Raw genomic sequence first — 19614 nt, forward strand, 5'->3', positions numbered from 1 at the left:
GAAGGAAATGGCAACCCACTCCAGTGTTCTTGCCTGGAGAATCCCAGGGACGGGGGAGCCTGGTGGGCTGCCGTCTATGGGGTCGCACAGAGTCAGACACAACTGAAGCAACTTAGCAGCAGCAGCAGCAGGCTCTAACACTGCATGCAAGGCTTTAAACCCTGCAAAGATGGCTCTTCTAGTCTGCTTGGGCTTTCATGTTCTTGGTTAAGTTTACTTCTAGGTATGTTTTTCTTTTGGATGTTACTATAAATGAAATTGTTCATTTAATTTCCTTTGGATTGTTCACTGCTGGTGTGTGAAAGCACAACTAATTCTTGTGTGTCAATCTTGTACCCTGCAACTTTGCTAATAAATTCATTCATTGGCTTTAAGTAGCTTTTTTGTGGATTCTTTAATAACTTTATATATAGAAGGTCATTACATCTCTTACTAAAGATACTTTTATTTTTCTTTCTTTCTAATTTGGAAGACTTTGTTTATTCATTTATTTTTGCCTAATTGCTCTAACTGGAATTTCCAGCTCTAGATAGTGATGAACAGCAGTGGTGAAAGTAAACATCCTTCTCATTTTTGCTTAGCATGTTATCTGTAGTTTTCTTTTTTTATAACTTTGTTATTCTTAATAAAAAGCATGGTGTTATGACTGGTAGATACAGCATGTGCATGCTAAGTTGCTTCAGTCATGTCTGACTCTGCAACCCTATGGACCATAGCCTGCCAGACTCCTCTGTCCTGGGATTATCCAGACAAGGCTACTAGAAGGGGTTGCCATGCTCTTTTCCAGGGGATCTTCCCAACCCAGGGATTGAACCTACGTCTCTTTTTTCTCTGCATTGGCAGGCAGGTTCTTTACCTCTCGCGCCACCTGGAAAGCCCAGATACAGCATAGTTTATTTAATTTATCCTTTATTTATACACTAAGTAGTTTCTGATACTTTGCTATTTATTAATAGTGTTCCAGAGGATAATATTGTATATATGCCATTTTTTGTTTCTGTACTCTAAATTCCCAGAAGTGGGGATTACTGGGTTCCTGTCTATTATTTTTATTCTAAGGTGACCATGTCCTATCTTTAGGTCCACACTAAGTAGAAAATTTCTCCGGAATAAAATGAGTATTATTAGCTTATTCAGGCAGCAGAACATGAGTGTTGGGGCTGTTGGAGGTGCTTAAAGTAATTAATGTTCTAGGAGAATAAAGCTGCTAGAAACATCCAGGTTATTTGGAAGACTCACTTCTGAGGAAGAGTATAGTAGTCATGGTGAGGCAATGCTTCCACTGAGAACAAGCAGGAGAGTCAGGTAAACTTAGAAAATAGTTATTTTAATATAATATTATCAAAGAGCTACAGAAGCAACTAGAACACACTACTCAAAAGTTATAGAAATGAGGGATAACCTTTCAGAAGTTAGCTGAGTCTTTGTAGCTTTGTTTCAAAGAAGTATCTGAGAATCTAGATTGCGCTTAGACTGGGCAGTACCGCTAGGGAACAGTAGAGCTTTTGGTCGTCGCACAGCATTGAATGACAAAGCCCACTAGGCTCTCAACTGAAAGCCCGCAAGGAACATTCCTTAGACTCATTGGCTAACCAAATGTAGACCAGTTCTTCAAAACTACAAGTCATCATCCTTGAACCAAAATAGTTTGATTGGGTTAAAGTCATCAACCTCTTCCTTAGCAGAACAAAGGGTGAATACACTCTTAATGGAAGATAAACATCATCTGGTCCCCTGGCACGCTGCAATCCATGGGGTCCCAAAGAGTTGGACACGACTGAGCAACTGAACTGAACTGGTGGTGCCTCTGTGATTTTTTTTTTTAGTTGAAATACAGTTGATTTATAATGTTGTGTAAATTTCAGGTGTATAACAAAGTGATTGTTACACATATATATTTTTTTCAGCTTCTTTTCCCTTATAGGTTGCTATAAAATATTGTGTATGGTTCCCTGTGCTGTACAGTAGGTCCTTTTGGTTATCTGTTTTATATATAATAGTATGTATATGTTAATCCCAAACTCCTCATTTACCCCTCAGCCCCTCCTCCCCGATTCTTTATATGCAGTGCCTAGTATTCATTGCGACATTACTACTCCTAAGATGGCAGAGAAATTTATGGTCAACTAAGAGAAAAATAATTTTAGATGCAGACTCTCAGATGACCCCGTATTAGAGTTATCAGATAAGTACTTTAAAATAATTAAGATTAGGACTTCCCCGGTCGTCCAATGATTGAGAGTTCGCCTGCCATGTAGGTGACTTGAATTCAATTTCTGATCTGGGAAGACTGAAGATTTTACATGTCGTGGGGCAACTAAGCCTGTGCGCCGTAACTGCTGAGCCTATTCTCCAGAGCCCACAAGCCGCACCTACTGAAACCCATGCACCTAGAGCCTTTGCTCCAGAATAAGAGAAACCACCCCTTTGAGTAGCCCGTATATTGCAACTAGAGAGTAGCCCCAACTTGCTGCAATTAGAGAAAGCCCACAGATAGCAACAAAAACTCAACACAGCCAAAAATAAATAAACAAATAGATAAATAAAAAATATTTTTTAAAAAGTAATTAAATTGATAGCTTAACCACAGTGATATATACCACTAACACCCACTAGGATGACTGAAGTTAAAAAGACATTAACAAGTGTTGGTGAAGATGTAGAGAGAAATTGGAATCATATATAGTTGGTGTGTAGCTACTATCGAAACAGTTTTGTAGTTCCTCAAGAAGTTTAACATAAAGTTAACATGTGACCCACAATTCCACTCCTGGATATATACCCAAGAGAAAAGAAATTGTGCGTCTGCTAGAAACCTTGGAGATAAATGTTCATAGCAGCATTATTCTTAATAGCCAAAAAATGGAAAGAAACCAAGTGCCCATTATCTGATGAAAGGATAAGTAGAACGTGATTTGTCTATGCAATGGAAATATTATTTAGTTATAAAAGGAAGGAGATTCTGATATATGCTACAATATGAGTGAAATCTTGATAATATTTTACTAAGTGAAATGAGCCAGTCACAAAAAGAAACATTTTCTATGATTCCACTTACACAAGGTATCTAGGATAGGAAAAGTTATTGATACAGATAAGAAGGAATGGAAGATTATTATTTACAGGGTTTCTGTTTGGGATACTGAAAAAGTTCTGGACATAGTGATGATATTTGCAGAACATTGTGAATATGCTTAATGCCCCTAAATTGTACACTTAAAATGGCTAATATGTTAAATCTTTTGACCATGTTTAAAAGTAGAATTTTTTTGAAGGAACGAACTGATATGTGCTATCATCTGAATGAATCATAAAAACATCATCCTAAATAAGAGTTATCAGTCACAAAAGGGCACATATTATATGATTCCATTTATAGATGTCCAGAAGATACAGAAAGTAGATTAATAATAACCAGGGACTGAGAGGCAGGCATCACTGCAGAATGAGATTTGACTACTAATAAGTATGGGGTTTCTTTTTGGAGTAATAAAAATGTTTTAAAATTTTATTTTAATGATAGTTGTACAACCTTGTGAATATACTTTTAAAAACATTGGATTGCACACTTTAAATGGATAAATTGTGTAGTATGTGAATTATATCTCAGTAATCTTAAATAGGTCATAAATAATAAAGAGTAAATAATACATATGGATAATTAATAGACAAATAGGTGGAAATTGTTACCTGAGTAAAGGTGAAATATCTATAACAATATGTAATTGGAATAATAGAGAAAGGGAAAGGAGGCTTGAACTGTTGACCAAAATTTTTCCAAGTTGAGAGAGACGCCAACTTTATATTCAAGGATCTCTCTTTGATTCCCAAACATAATAGTTAGAAATTAAACCATTCCTAGCTACATCATACTAAAACAGCTAGAAACTGGAAACAGAACAAAGCACTAAAACATCTAGAGAGCAGAGAGAATGACACAGTACCTTCAGAGAAACAATAAAAGACTGACAGCTGTTTTCTCAACCTGTTGAATTGAAAGAAGGGGGATAGACCACTCAGCTATTATAGTAGTTCACACAAAAGCTAGGCATGGGCAGTGCAAATAGATCGGAGGAGATGAATAGATTCTTGTGAAGTAAGTTAGTGGCCTTCAGACTGGCTGTTTCTCCCTCAAGAGATACAGAAGGAATTCCCCAAAGTATGCCAATGTAGATACTTTTCAGGAAATCACTTTCTGAAATTGAGCCCTCTGGTGGAGGTATCATTGCAGTTTCTCCTTTCCACTTCTTTCTAGAATTACTCTTCCCTGTTTTGTAAACAAAGGAATATTTTGAAGTATTGGTACCATTGTACAGAAAATGAATTTCTGATGACCAAGTATTATATCTGTTTGCAAGATGACTTCTAATTGTTTGCTTTCAACACAATTGATGACTAATTTGATCCATTATTAAAAGTAACTTTTTTTTGTTAGATCAGTATGTGTTTTTTAACAATAATTCAGGAAAGGGTCAATGAATTGAGTAACATTGTAAGGAAAAATTCTTCTAGTACTATTCACTTACTTATGTGAATACGATTTTTTTGGGAAAATACATTAATTTATAAATATAATTTAGAAGTAAGGAACTTCCCTAATGGTCCAATGGTTAAGAATCCGCCTTGCAATGCTGAGGAAATGGATTTGATCCCTGGTTGTGGAACTAAGGTCCTACAAACAGAGCAACTAAGCCCACATGCCATAACTAGAGTCCATGCGCTACGAGGAAAGATCCCACATGACGCAACAAAAATCCCACATGCTTCAACTGAGACTTGAAGCAACCAAATAAATATTAAATATTTATGTATTTTTTAAAGTAGGTGTAGGACTTCCAGGTTGGAGAAGGCAATGGCACCCCACTCCAGTACTCTTGCCTGGCAAATCCCATGGACAGAGGAGCCTGGTGGGCTGCAGTCCATGGGGTTGCAAAGAGTTGGACACTACTGAGCAACTTCACTTTCACTCATTGGAGAAGGAAATGGCAGCCCACTCCAGTGTTCTTGCCTGGAGAATCCCAGGGCCGGCAGAGCCTGATGGGCTGCCGTCCACGGGATTGCACAGAGTCGGACATGACTGAACCGACTTAACAGCAGCAGCAGTAGCAAGACTTCCAGGTGGTCCATTGGTTAAGAATCTGCCTGCCAATGCAGAGAGCACAGGTTCGATCCCTGGTCCAGGAAGATTTCCACATGCCATGGGGCAACTAAGCCAATGCAAAACAACTACTGAGCCCACATGCGTTAGAGCCCATGCTCTGCAACAAGAGAAGCCACCACAATGAGATGCCCTCATGCTGCAGCTAAGTAGTAGCCCCCACTCCTTGCAATCAGAGAAAGGCTGTGTGCAGCAGCAAAGACCCAGCACAGCCATAAATAATTTTTTTTTAAGTAGAAGTAAAATTGATCATTCCTGAGTTTATAATTGGAAGGGGAAAAAACGTTACATCTACTTCATTAGACAAAAAAATTTTGCACATGCATGTTTTATACACATACACAATATAATTACATTGTTTTGTTATGTTGTGTACTTATAATTTCTGATAACAGTTAAATTTTATATATATACAATCTTTAAATCTTGAATTTTATTTACATATATAGCTTAGAGAAGTAGGGTAAAGAATAAAAGACTTTGAAGCATAAAATACAATACACTGGTTTTAAAGTTTTGTTGGGAAAGTGAAATAGTGATATAAGTTCATTGTTTAAGGAAAGTTTGTTTATAGTTTTTTTTTTTTAATGGATAATGATAGATATATTACTGTGAAATTTAGGTTACATTTGATATGTTTCAAAGAGTAAAGTAACAGTTTTATTTTAACCTATTTTTAATTGATGTTCTGAGTCAGGTCAGTGAAAAGCAGAAGAGGATATTGTGTGACATCTTGCTAATAAACTGAACACTGAGTGCTTTAAAACAAAAAAGTTTTAATTGTTAACTTATAAGTATACAAGGCTTCCCTGATAGCTCAGTTGGTAAAAGAATCCACCTAAAATGCAGGAGACCCCGGGTCTATTCCTGGGTCAGGAAGATCCGCTGGAGAAGGGATAGGCTACCCACTCCAGTCTTCTTGGGCTTCCCTTGTGGCTCAGCTGGTAAAGAATCTGCCTGCAATGTGGGAGACCTGGGTTTGATCCTGGGTTGGGAAGATCCCCTGGAGAAGGGAAAGGCTACCCACTCCAGTATTCTGGCCTGAGAATTCCATGGACTGTATAGTCCATGGGGTCACAAAAAGTCAGACACGAGTGAGCGACTTTTGCTGTGAGTATACAAGGATTTACACAGTTTTCAATACTATTTTAGCAGCATCTGAATAAAATCTTTTAAAGATTATTGGCAAAGCTGCCTCTAGAATGAGGCTAGGAAGCATGTAGCTCACAAAATTCAAGGAGATCTCTGTCAGTGTTCTGTAAGTGTACTTACAGGAGCCCAAGAGTGAGTGCCTTCTTGAGCTATGCAACCTCAGTGTAGACTTCCTCACCCTAGTCCCACTGGATTTATAGAACATAACAAATCTGTGAAAAATTGGCTTTAGAAAAAATATTTGCAGATTCAATCATTTTTAATCACCTGCTTTTAATGTGTTTTTTAGGGTAGGATTAAAAACTCAGCCTGAATCAAAATGCCCTGAGCTGCTTGCCAATTACTGTGACATGTTGCTAAGAAAAACGCCATTAAGCAAAAAGCTAACCTCGGAAGAGATTGAAGCAAAGCTTAAAGAAGTGGTACGTAATTTTTTCTAACTTCAAATTTGTAATTATCTTTGAATTTGTGTTTTGATTATAAAGCTTTCTGTGATAGCATCAGTTTTTCTTTAAAATATATACCTATAAGCAACTAATATTATGAAATTTTGCCAGTAAAGACCTCTTTGGTTTTTTTACTGAAAATGTTTACACTATAGCTGCCAGAAAAGGAAATAGCATTTAATTCTTCCCCTTTCTTGATTCTTTTTTAAAAGTCAATTAAATTCTAATTCCTATTAAAGGACAGCAAAAGGAAAAACAGAGCTAGCTGGTGGTGTTTGGATCCCCAATTGAGAGACTGGGAGTTTTTCACTTCTTTTTTGTGAGGGCCCAAAATAGATAACCATGGATAAATGAGTATAGATAAAAAGTTAGTTGCTTTTATATTTGTTTATCTCTGCTTGTTGTTGTAATATGATATAAGCCAAGGACATCAAAGAGGAAAAAATTAGTAAGTGAAGATGTAGAGAAAAGGGTTAGGGTTAGAAAGGGAATACCCTACCATTTCATGCCAGTCAGAATGGCTGCTATCCAAAAGTCTACAAGCAATAAATGCTGGAGAGGGTGTGGAAAAAAGGGAACTCTCTTACACTGTTGATGGGAATGCAAACTAGTACAGCCACTAGTATGGAGAACAGTGTGGAGATTCCTTAAAAAACTGGAAATAGAACGGCCATATGACCCAGCAATCCCACTGCTGGGCATACACACTGAGGAAACCAGAATTGAAAGAGACACGTGTACCCCAGTGTTCATCGCAGCACTGTTTATAATAGCCAGGACATGGAAGCAACTTAGATGTCCATCAGCGGATGAATGGATAAGAAAGCTATGGTACATATACACAATGGAATTTTACTCAGCCATTAAAAAGAATACATTTGAATCAGTTCTAATGGGGTGGATGAAACTGGAGCCTGTTATACAGAGTGAAGTAATAAGCCAGAAAGAAAAACACCAATACAGTATACTAACGCATATATATGGAATTTAGAAAGATGGTAACGATAACCCTGTATGCAAGAGAGCAAAAGAGACACTGATGAATAGAACAGTCTTTTGGACTCTGTGGGAGAGGGTGAGTGAGGGTGGGATGATCTGAGAGAATAACAATGAAACATGTATATTATCATATGTGAAACAGATCACCAGTCCAGGTTCGATGAATGATACAGGGTGCTCGGGGCTGGTGCATTGGGATGACCCAGAGGGATGGGATAGGGAGGGAGGTGGGAGGGGGGTGCAGGATGGGGAATACCTGTACACCCATGGCGGATTCATGTCAGTGTATGGCAAAACCAATACAATATTGTAAAGTAAAAAAAAATAAATAAAATAAATAAAAAGAAAAAAAGAAAGGGAATACCCTGGTGGTTCAGTGGTTAGGACTTACAGCTTTCACTGTCTGGGCCCAGGCTCAGTCTCTGGTCAGGGAACTAAGACCCCCACAAGCTGCACAGCACAGCCAAAAAGTGGGGTGGAGTGGTGGTTAGAGGGCAGATTAGTGTCAGAATAAAATGAAGAAGAAACATAGAAGAAAAAAATGTAGGGGGGAACTACTGATTTTCATATAAAGTTTTGTCACATATTATGTAAAATCACAAAAATTGATGTTTCTAGGACCTAAAGGCTATTTGGTTATAGTCTCAAGTTTGCTAACATCTTGAAGAAGTATTAAAGTAGTCTATCAGGACTGGTTGTTTTTCAGAGATGGGCAATTTAGTAGGCCTCTATCTGTATATGCTTATATAAATCTCTGAATTTTGACAACAAGGGATATAGAAAAGTCCAAGTGAGAAAGGAATGGCTAAGAGTGTGTGTATATTGAAAATAACTTTGTTTTCTATACAGCTCTTGGTACTTAAATACGTACAAAACAAAGACGTTTTTATGAGATATCACAAAGCTCATTTGACACGACGTCTTATATTAGACATCTCTGCTGATAGTGAAATTGAAGAGAATATGGTAGAGTGGCTAAGAGTAAGTAAAATTTTTAAAACTATTTGATTTTCTTAAGATAGCATATGGTTCATATGTATTCGTAAGTAATGAATTTTGGTGATATTTTAATATTGAAGAAATAGGGAACATTTTATAAGACTATAGCATCAATTATATAAAATAAAATATATTTTGTTAATAAAGAGCGAAGTGCCTTTGCTCTTCCTTTGCTTCTGTTGTTTCACTCTTTTGTATCTCCACCCTCATTGAACTGACCTTATTAAATAAGCTAAAGGACAAATCACTTCAATTTTAAGATAAGTTTAGTACTCAATGTTTAGCCAATTTTAAGATAAGTTTAGTACTCAATGTTTAGCCAATTTTAAGATAAGTTTAGTACTCAATGTTTAGCCATTGAGATGTTTGTAAATAAATACACCTATAAAGGAAAAGTTAATGAGTACTAATTATGGTCAAATTCCCATATTAAAATGCTTTAAATCTGTTCCTTTCAGTTCATTTTAGTGGAATTTGAGTTATATTAGCATACCATAAGTGAATGTCTTTGATTTATATACATGGTGTTATAAATATTATATTAATATATGATAGTAAAATATGTATATAATTGTATGCATGTTTGTATTTTTTATATATATATATATATATATATATATATATATATATGTGCTTTTCATTTATATGTGTATTTTACATTAAAGATTTGCAAATAGCCCTGCTTTGCATGGTAGTGTGGGATAGTAAAAATTACTGTGCAGGTTATCTTAATATAAACAATCACTGGGGAATTATTGGTGCCAATGTTTTATGACTTGGAAATTTTTGTCAAAATATTAGAAACTCTTATTATCTGTTATAAAGTATTTGAAATTCACATGTCTGATATTGTATCTAGAATATATAAAGAACTCTTACAACCCAACAGTGAAGACAATCAGTTAAAAATGGACAAAGTATTAGAATAGTATACATTTCTTCACAAAGATATGCAAATGTATAATAAGTGCATGCAAAGATGTTCAACATCATTAGTCAGTAGAGAAATGCAAATCAAAGCCACAATAAGATGCCACTTTACTTCCACTGGGATAGCTGAAAATTCAGACCATAACAAATATTGGCGAGGAAGAGGAGAAATTGGAACCCTCATGCATTGCTGATAGGAGTGTAAAATGGTGCAGCAACTTTGGAAAACTGACAGTTCCTCAGAAAGCCAAACATAGTGTTGACCTGGCAATTCTACTCCTAGATAATTCCGCTTATGAGAAATAAAAACATATGAACACATAAAAACTCGTACATGAATATTCATAGCATCATTATTCATAATAGCTAAAAAGTGAAAAGAACCCAAAGGTCAATCAGCTGATAAATAGATAAAATATGGTTTAGTCTAATATAGTGGAATGGTCTAGTGGTTTTCTCCACTTTCTTCAATTTCAGTCTGAATTTGGCAACAAGGAGTTCATGATCCGAGCCACAGTCAGCTCCCGGTCTTGTTTTTGCTGACTGTATAGAGCTTCTCCATCTTTGACTGCAAAGAATATAATCAATCTGATTTTGGTGTTGACCATTCTGGTTATGTCCATGTGTAGAGTCTTCTCTTGTGTTGTTGGAAGAGGGTGTTTGCTATGACCAGTGCGTTCTCTTGGCAGAATTCTATTAGCCTTTGCCCTGCGTCATTCTGTACTCCAAGGCCAAATTTGCCTGTTACTCCAGGTGTTTCTTGACTTCCTACTTTTGCATTCCAGTCCCCTGTAATGAAAAGGACATCTTTTTTGGGTGTTAGTTCTAGAAGGTCTTGTAGGTCTTCATAGAACTGTTCAGCTTCTTCAGCGTTACTGGTTGGGGCCTAGACTTGGATTACTGTGATATTGAATGGTTTGCCTTGGAAACGAACAGAGATCATTCTGTCATTTTTGAGATTGCATCCAAGTACTGCATTTTGGACGCTTTTGTTGACGATGATGGCTACTCCATTTCTTCTAAGGCATTCCTGCCCACGGTAGTAGATACAATGGTTGTCTGAGTTAAATTTACCCATTCCAGTCCATCTTAGTTCACTGATTCCTAGAATGTTGACGTTCACTCTTGCCATCTCCTGTTTGACCACTTACAATTAGCTTTGATTCATGGACCTAACATTTCAGGTTCCTATGCAATATTGCTCTTTACAGCATAAAACCTTGCTTCTATCACCAGTCCCATTCACAACTGGGTGTTGTTTTTGCTTTGGCTCCATCCCTTCATTCTTTGTGGAGTTATTTCTCCACTAATTTCCAGTAGCATATTGGGCACCTATCAACCTGGGAAGTTAATCTTTCAGTGTCCTATCTTTTTGCCTTTTCATACTGTTCATGGGGTTCTCAAGGCAAGAATACTGAAGTGGTTTGCCATTCCCTTCTCCAGTGGACCATATTCTGTCAGATCTCTCCACCATGACTTGTCGGTCTTGGGTGGCCCCTACAGCATGGCTTAGTTTCATTGAGTTAGAGAAGGCAGTGGTCCATGTGATCAGATTGGCTAGCTGTCTGTGATGCTTAAAATTCTCCAAGCCAGGCTTCAGCAATATGTGAACCATGAACTTCCAGATGTTTAAGCTGGTTTTAGAAAGGGCAGAGGAACCAGAGATCAAATTGCCAACATCCGCTGGATCATCGAAAAAGCAAGAGAATTCCAGAAAAACATCTATTTCTGCTTTATTGACTATGCCAAAACCTTTGACTGTGTGGATCATGATAAACTACGGAAAATCCTGAACGAGATGGGAATACCAGACCACCTGACCTGCCTCTTGAGAAATCTGTATGCAGGTCAGGAAGCAACAGTTAGAACTGAACATGGAACAACAGACTGGTTCCAAATAGGAAAAGGAGTTCGTCAAGGCTGTATATTGTCACCCTGCTTATTTAACTTATATGCAGAGTACATCATGAGAAATGCTGGTCTGGAAGAAGCACAAGCTGGAATCAAGATTGCTGGGAGAAATATCAATAACCTGAGATATGCAGATGACACCACCCTTATGGCAGAAAGTGAAGAGGAACTAAAGAGCCTCTTGATGAAAGAGGAGAGTGAAAAAGTTGGCTTAAAGCTCAACATTCAGAAAACAAAGATCATGGCATCGGGTCCCATCACTTTATAGCAAATAGATGTGGGAACAGTGGCTGACTTTATTTTCTTGGGCTCCAAAATCGCTGCACATGGTGACTGCAGCCATAAAATTAAAAGATGCTTACTCCTTGGAAGGAAAGTTATGACCAACCTAGACAGCATATTGAAAAGCAGAGACATTAATTTGCCAACAAAGGTCTGTCTAGTAAAGGCTATGGTTTTTCCAGTGATCATGTGTGGATGTGAGAGTTGGACTGTGAAGAAAGCTGAGCGCGGAAGAATTGATGCTTTTGAACTGTGGTGTTGGAGAAGACTCTTAAGAGTCCCATGGACTGCAGGGAGATCCAACCTGTCCATCCTAAAGGAGATCATTCCTAGGTGTTCATTGGTAGGACTGATGTTGAAGCTGAAACTCCAATACGTTGGCCACCTGATGCAAAGAGCTGACTCATTTGAAAAGACCCTGATTCTGGGAAAGATTGAGGGCAGGAGGAGAAGGGGACGACAGAGGATGAGATGGTTGGATGGCATCACTGACTCGATGGACATGGGTTTGGGTGGACTCTGGGAGTTGGTGATGGACAGGGAGGCCTGGCGTTCTTGGTGTCACAAAGAGTTGGACACGACTGAGCAACAGAACTGAACTGAGTTGAATATCTTTGGCAATAAAAAGAAATTAAGTACTGATACATGCAACATGGATGAACTTTGAAAATACTATGCTAAGCAAAAGAAGCCATTCACAAAACACCACATACAGTTGTTGTCTGTCACCCAGTCTTATCTGACTGTTTGCAACACCAGGCTTCCATGTCCCTCACTATCTCCCAGAGTTTGCCCAAGTTTGTCCACTGCATCGGTGATTCCATCCGGCCATCTCATTCTCTGTCACCCTCTTCTCCTTCTGCCTTTCCTAGTGAGTCTTTTTCACTGAGTCCGCTGTTCACATGAGGTGGCAAAGTGTTGGAACTTCAGCTTCAGTATCAGTTGTTCCAATGAGTATTCAGGGTTGGTTTCACATACAGTATGATTCCCCCAATACAAAGTAGCCAAATCTGTTGAGACAAAATATAAATAATTACCAGAAATGGAAGAGTAGAGGAATATGGTAGTGATTGCTAGTAAGTACAGAGTTTCTTTTGGTGATGATGAAAATGTTCTAAAGTTAGATACTGGTGATAGTTGCATAACTCTTTCAGTATACTAAAACCTGATTAATTATATACTTTAAAAGGGCAAATTTTGAGATAGATGATTTATATCTCAATAGCACTGTTACTAAAATGAAGAGTAGTTTGACTAGTACTTATTTTCTTGTCATGTGAGTGACAAGTTACTTAGTGAGCACCTTTTGTTTATTTTGAAGAGTTGTCATACTCTTTGTAAGTTTGAGTCACCTTCCAAACTTTTGATTTTACAGAGTTTTTGCTGGCATCACTTCCTCATCTATTTTTTTTTTTTTAGTCAATACCACTTTTTTCACTTATGTTGATTATTTGCCTTCATTAAGTTTCTATACCTATTTATCAACAGACATTACAGTCACTGTCAGCCCTTTCTTCTAAAGCTCCATTTACGTTCTGCTTTATTTTCATTACAACATTATTTTCTCTCTTTTTTGTCTGTATTTTTATCATCTTTCTTGACTTCTCTCAGTTACCCATTTTTGTAAAATATCACATGATTTATCAGTTGAGGACATGGGTGCAACAAAGCTACATCTTTGCTGTCTGTGGGTGAACTGAATAAACAGATGACTAACAGATTTTGAAAGAAATACTGTGATTAGTCATTGATGGATGTGCTCTTTGTTAGTGGTTTGTATAATGAAGAGCTAGAAGTAAAGTTTGAGCTTTATGCCTTACTCAAATTTAATGTATAATGGTAATTGAAAGTTGAGCAGTGTTGTTGAGGTACTGGTATTATTTCACTACACTGTGGTACCTGAAATTCATGCATTTTAGAATGGTGCACAAAAAGCCAGAATTGCCTGTATATTCTGTGTAGTCTCAAAGAATCAAATTTAATAGGTATTGGATTATAAATATAAATATAAGAGAAGAAGAATTTTGTATTAAAGCATATAAAATTTAGTTTTCCATTAAAATTTTTCCTAATATATCATTTATTACTTCTTCTGTCTTTGCTTTTCATAGGAAGTTGGTATGCCAGCAGATTATGTAAACAAGCTTGCTAGAATGTTTCAGGACATAAAAGTATCTGAAGATTTGAACCAAGCTTTTAAGGAAATGCACAAAAACAATAAATTGGCGTTACCAGGTATTATTTTATAATTACATACATTTAAAAAACTTAAAAAAAACTTTGTTTTCTAGTAAATTAAAAATAGACCTAAGCAGCAATCAATACAAGTATGTTTCTAAGTCCACATTCCTTGAAGATATCCTGCAAAGCAGAAATTAGGTTTACTAACTCTTCAGTTCAGTTCAGTTCAGTCGCTCAGTCATGTCCGACTCTTTGCGACCCCATGAATTGCAACACGCGAGGCCTCCCTGTCCATCACCAACTCCCAGAGTTCACTCAGACTCACGTCCATCGAGTCAGTGATGCCATCCAGCCATCTCATCCTCTCTTGTCCCCTTCTCCTCCTGCCCCCAATCCCTTCCAGCATCACAATATTTTCCAGTGAGTCAACTCTTCGCATGAGGTGGCCAAAGTACTGGAGTTTCAGCTTTAGCATCATTCCTTCCAAAGAAATCCCAGGGTTGATCTCCTTCAGAATGGACTGGTTGGATCTTTGAAACAAAAAGACACTTTTAACAAAATCTTTAGAGTACTGTTTATTTTACACCAAAGTTTACCCACTGTCTATGTATTTTGAGTTTTATCCATTGTTAAGATTATTTGCTTTATATTTTCTGACATACATTCCTATAGCTGATTCAGTTAATATAAAAATTCTGAATGCTGGTGCCTGGTCAAGAAGCTCTGAAAAAGTCTTTGTCTCACTTCCTACTGAACTGGAGGATTTGATACCTGAAGTAGAAGAATTCTACAAAAAGAACCATAGTGGAAGAAAATTACATTGGCATCATCTCATGTCAAATGGAATTGTAAGTAGATGGTGTGTTAGTTCAGATATTGGTTTGGTTGTAGCAAGACTCCAAATAAGATTTGTTCAAACAAGGTAGATCTTTCCTTTTCTTGCAAGTGAAAGTTTGATCAGGTATAGTGGATCTGTTCCATGAATTTGTTAGGGACATAAACTATTGGTTATAGCACCATCCTTAAGGTATTCCCTTGCCTGCAGAATCCAGTATGATCCTCTCACTATGTCTGTGTTCTAGGCCAACAGGAGACGAAAGATGTAATGGTATAATTTCCTTTAATGGCAACTTCTGGAAGATTCTCCTATTATTTCTACTCAAATCTCATTGGCCAGAACTTAGTCACATGGCCACATTTTGTGCAGGAAAGCTGAGAGATGAGCCTTTATTTTGGATAGTCATTAAGGTCTGCTGAAATTTTTATTACCATGTAAGAAAGGAAGAATGGATATTGGAAGATAACTACCAGTCTTTTATATATAATCTCATATAAGAGATATTATAGTAGATAAATGGTAATCCTCATAAAGAGATTCTTATTTTTAAAATTATTTTATCTATTATAGATAACATTTAAGAATGAAGTAGGCCAATATGATTTGGAGGTAACTACGTTTCAGCTGGCTGTATTGTTTGCATGGAACCAAAGACCCAGAGAGAAAATCAGCTTTGAAAATCTAAAACTTGCAACTGAACTCCCTGATGCTGAGCTTAGGAGGACTTTATGGGTTGGTTTGTTTTTATGTTTTTTTTTTTTAGTTGTGTCCTCTCACATAGCAGGAAATAGGTATTGTCTTGTGTTATAATAAATTTATGAATTCATAACAATCAAATGACTTTTAACCAAGAAAAGCACACTAGTGAATTACTTATGGAACAATAAGAAATTGAAAACATGAAAGTTACTGAGCCCGAATGGCAAAAAAGAGAGAGAAAGATTCAGTTGTTATTTAAATGTTACCTGTGAAAAAGCATGACCAAAGATTTCGTATTGAGAATGTTGTTCAGTGATTTTTATGATAACCAAAACTCTTAAGAATTAGAAAACTTTGGTTCTTTTGAGGCCCCGCAAAATGTACTTATTAGCCCTCCTGTTCAAAACTAAATTTTACCCCTAGTCCATATGCCTCTTAATAGTTGCAAAATAAATTACTCTCTAGAGAGAAACAGCTGGTTTGTAACTGACAGTGGTGTTTGCTGTGGTCATATATGATCAATCCCTTTAGTTTTGTTTTGTTTTTGTTTGTCTTATTGTAAAGAGAGCATTTATTGTTTCCTCATAACCAACTCTTTTTCTCATTCTCTTTCCTCATTATGCATGAACATTGTTATGTTTATGAAGTAGCAAATAAAAGTTTGAATTCAGAATTTGTGCTCATAATTTTTCTCATCTATATTGGTCATGTTTGAGAATTCTATAGTGTTGATAGAAACTATTTTTTTTTCTTTATTCTTCACAGTCTTTAGTAGCTTTTCCAAAGCTCAAACGGCAAGTTTTATTGTATGAACCTCAAGTCAACTCACCCAAAGACTTTACAGAAGGTACCCTCTTCTCAGTGAACCAGGAGTTCAGTTTAATGTAAGGTTTATGTTGGTTGATCTAAAATAAAAATAGCATGTTTGAATTTTGATATTTTATTGTTAGGAAAATAATTACCTTCTTTACATGATATTTAAAGCATATCTGTGTGCTGCCGTCACTTTAGATTTATGCCATTTAGTTGAATGAACTGGATACTTTTGGTGTCTGACTTTACACCATATTGCTTTTCATCTTTAAAATAAACATCCTTTTGTACTCTAAAGCAACTTTATCCACACAGAGAACTATTTCCTTGAGATCCCAATTAGAAGATAATGCTGAATTATAACTGATATATCTTCAATTATCTAATGACTTTCATGACAAAATAAATTATATTTACTTTGTTATTATATGGAGTGTACTCATACTTAAGTATTAACAGAGCTTTGATCATGTTTGAGGGAAAACATAGGGTTCATTTTAATAAAGCTATATGTTGTTATTTTTCCCTTAAGCAATGCTGAATATTAATTTTTAGAATATTTCTAAATATTTTCTCTTAGACATTGTTGCTATAAAATGATGTTTAAAAGACCTTTCACCGTAAAATATTTGATTTAATTTTTTTATAGAAAAAATGCAAAAGTTCAGAAAAGGGGTAAAATCAACTTGATTGGACGCTTGCAGCTCACTACAGAAAGAATGAGAGAGGAAGAGAATGAAGGAATAGTTCAACTAAGAATACTGAGAACCCAGGTTTGTAATGTTAAGATAGAATGTCTAAATTTTGAAAAAGTTGGTTGTTGTTTTTTTTTAATCATTAAATCTTTTTTTTTGTAATTAAAGAAATGTAGGTACTCAAACCTCTTGTAACGGGAAAGCTACTTCATTTTCCTGAAATTTAAAAATTATATTAATAGAATTCTCCTAGTTGCTGGTAGAGGTATTTGTATGACTTGATGGTCTATGGTAGATTCTATTGGTTGGGCCAAACCTTGGTTTTAGGTTATGCTTCTCTGACTGTATGTCAAAGAGAATATATATATATTATCAGTGACAGGTTACAATTCTAGGATTGAGTATTTTCATTTTTATTTAATCTTAAGATTTCTGATTCCATTGTAATGGGAAATGAGGGATTATTTTAAACATTTTAAAACTAGGATTTTGATAACCTTCTGAACATGATAAGAATACCTATTGCAAACTAATGAATGACTGTTTTAACTTTAGAACTAATTAAAACCAAGTTGTCCCACTTTTACTATTTTCATTTAATATTGTTTGAAACTATTGGCCAATGTAATCAAGCATGAAACAAAAAAGAAAAGATTAAAATTTTTCAGTACTTGTAGATTATATGATATAATAAAGGAGCAGAGAAAAGATAAGTAAAAATTAAATGCTTTTCTATTTGGTGATAAACATAGAATTCACAGACATTTCTTTAAAAAGTAGTTAGACCTATATGATGGAGAAGGCAGTGGCAACCCACTCCAGTGTTCTTGCCTGGAGAATCCCAGGGATGGGGGATCCTGGTGGGCTGCCATCTATGGGATCGCACAGAGTTGGACACGACTGAAACGACGTAGCAGCAGCAGCAGCCGCAGCAGCCGCAGCAGCAGCAGACCTATATGAAGAGAGGAGCCTTCACCTAAGAGATTCAAAAGGAGATTTGAATAAATAGATCATGTTCCTTTTTACTTACTGTATATTTTTTATTGAGGTGTAATTTACATACAATAGAATACACATTTCATAGTTTTCAATGTGTTTTGCTAAATGTGTATCACTGTATGACTGTCACCTCAATTAAAATATGGAACATTTCTATCACTCTTTCCTCATGTCTCTCATTCAGCCAATCTCCCCCTTCAACCTACCTGATTCCCGTCACTGTTGCTTAGTTTTGCTTGTTCTTCAGTCTTCATATACATGGAAGCAGACAGTATATGCTTTTGTATCTGGATTTTGTTTAATGTGAAATACCATATTTTTTAATGATAAGGCTGAATTAACCCCATACTAGTAATGAGTCTGCTGAATATCATATAAAAATTCAACTGAGGTTTTCCTGGTGGCTCAGTGGTAAAGAATACGCCTGCCAGTGCAGGAAAGACAGATTTGATCTCTGGTCCAGGAAGATCCCACATGCCATGAGACAGCTAAGTCCGTGTACCACAACTATCGAGCCTGTGTCCAGAGACTGGGAGCCACAACTACTGAGCTCATGTGCAACGACCACTGAGGCTCACATGCCTAGAGCCTGTGCTTGGCAACAGGAGAAGCCACTGCAGTCAAAAGTCTGCACGCTGCAACAGAGAACAGCCCTAGCTCGCTGCAACTGGAGAAAACCCGCACAGTCATCCAGCAAAGCCAAAAATAAATAAATTAATTAAATTTAAAAAATTTTCAACAAGGAATATTTTTGTAATTTTAAAAATGGATTCACAGTTTTACCAGAATAAATAGATGAGGGTGATTAAGAACCTTAAAATATAAAGTGTTGGTGGTGGAACTTGCCTTGCCAAATATTAAAACTTATGAAAGTATCTACAAATATGAAACAGTATAACAAACAGATTAACTGAAGAAAGTAACTCAGAATTAAACCTCCTATATAAGTGTAGATGAACTTTGCAATAAAGGAAATGATTTCTATGTCCCATGAAAAGGGAATGTATTACTCAGTAAGAGATTTCGGAAAATTTTACTTCTGGGAGGAAAAAGCATGACATAGTCCTAGTTTATGGCTACACCAGGGTAAATCCAGATGGATTCTGTTGAGATATGAAACGAAATGGGCAGGTATAGTCATACTATTAACATAAGATGTGCAGAGAAAATGAAGTTTTTTTGTTTTGTCTAAAACTAATTCATAATTATGGTCAGTCTACTAATCCAAGCTGTCCCTTTAAGTTATAGTTGGACTTTCTGTATTTCTCCCTGATTCTGCTCCACCCATCCCCCATTCTTTGCTATTTTCACAGAGGCATCTGGATGTACTGAAGTTGAGAAATTCACTTGACCTCATAGTGACAGTGAAGGGATTATCATGTCTATATGGTTGTGACAGTGTTCTGTCAGCTATAGAGGGCTTTATCTGTCACCTATGGAAATATAACTTTTTGTTACTATATATTGCTGATATCTGTAGCAAATGAACTATGGTTCATTTTTTTTTCCAGC

General features: G+C 36.4%; 1 protein-coding gene across 5 annotated transcripts in view; it reads left to right on the forward strand.

Moving 5' to 3' along the window:
* The window catches only part of CUL5 (cullin 5), a 127430-nt gene that overhangs the window by 102898 nt on the left and 4918 nt on the right, over positions 1–19614 (forward strand). For 4 of the 5 annotated variants that reach the window (XM_070767577.1, XM_070767576.1, XM_070767575.1 and 1 more), the window contains 7 exons: positions 6600–6732; positions 8605–8736; positions 13989–14112; positions 14731–14906; positions 15467–15628; positions 16361–16479; positions 17058–17181. In XM_070767577.1, the coding sequence (XP_070623678.1) occupies positions 6600–6732; positions 8605–8736; positions 13989–14112; positions 14731–14906; positions 15467–15628; positions 16361–16479; positions 17058–17181 (970 nt within the window). The remainder of the gene's footprint in view (positions 1–6599; positions 6733–8604; positions 8737–13988; positions 14113–14730; positions 14907–15466; positions 15629–16360; positions 16480–17057; positions 17182–19614) is intronic. The other variant, XM_070767578.1, reaches the window with a different exon arrangement.

Source organism: Bos indicus, chromosome 15 (assembly GCF_029378745.1).
Source record: "Bos indicus isolate NIAB-ARS_2022 breed Sahiwal x Tharparkar chromosome 15, NIAB-ARS_B.indTharparkar_mat_pri_1.0, whole genome shotgun sequence".
NCBI classification, from domain to species: Eukaryota; Metazoa; Chordata; class Mammalia; order Artiodactyla; family Bovidae; genus Bos; species Bos indicus.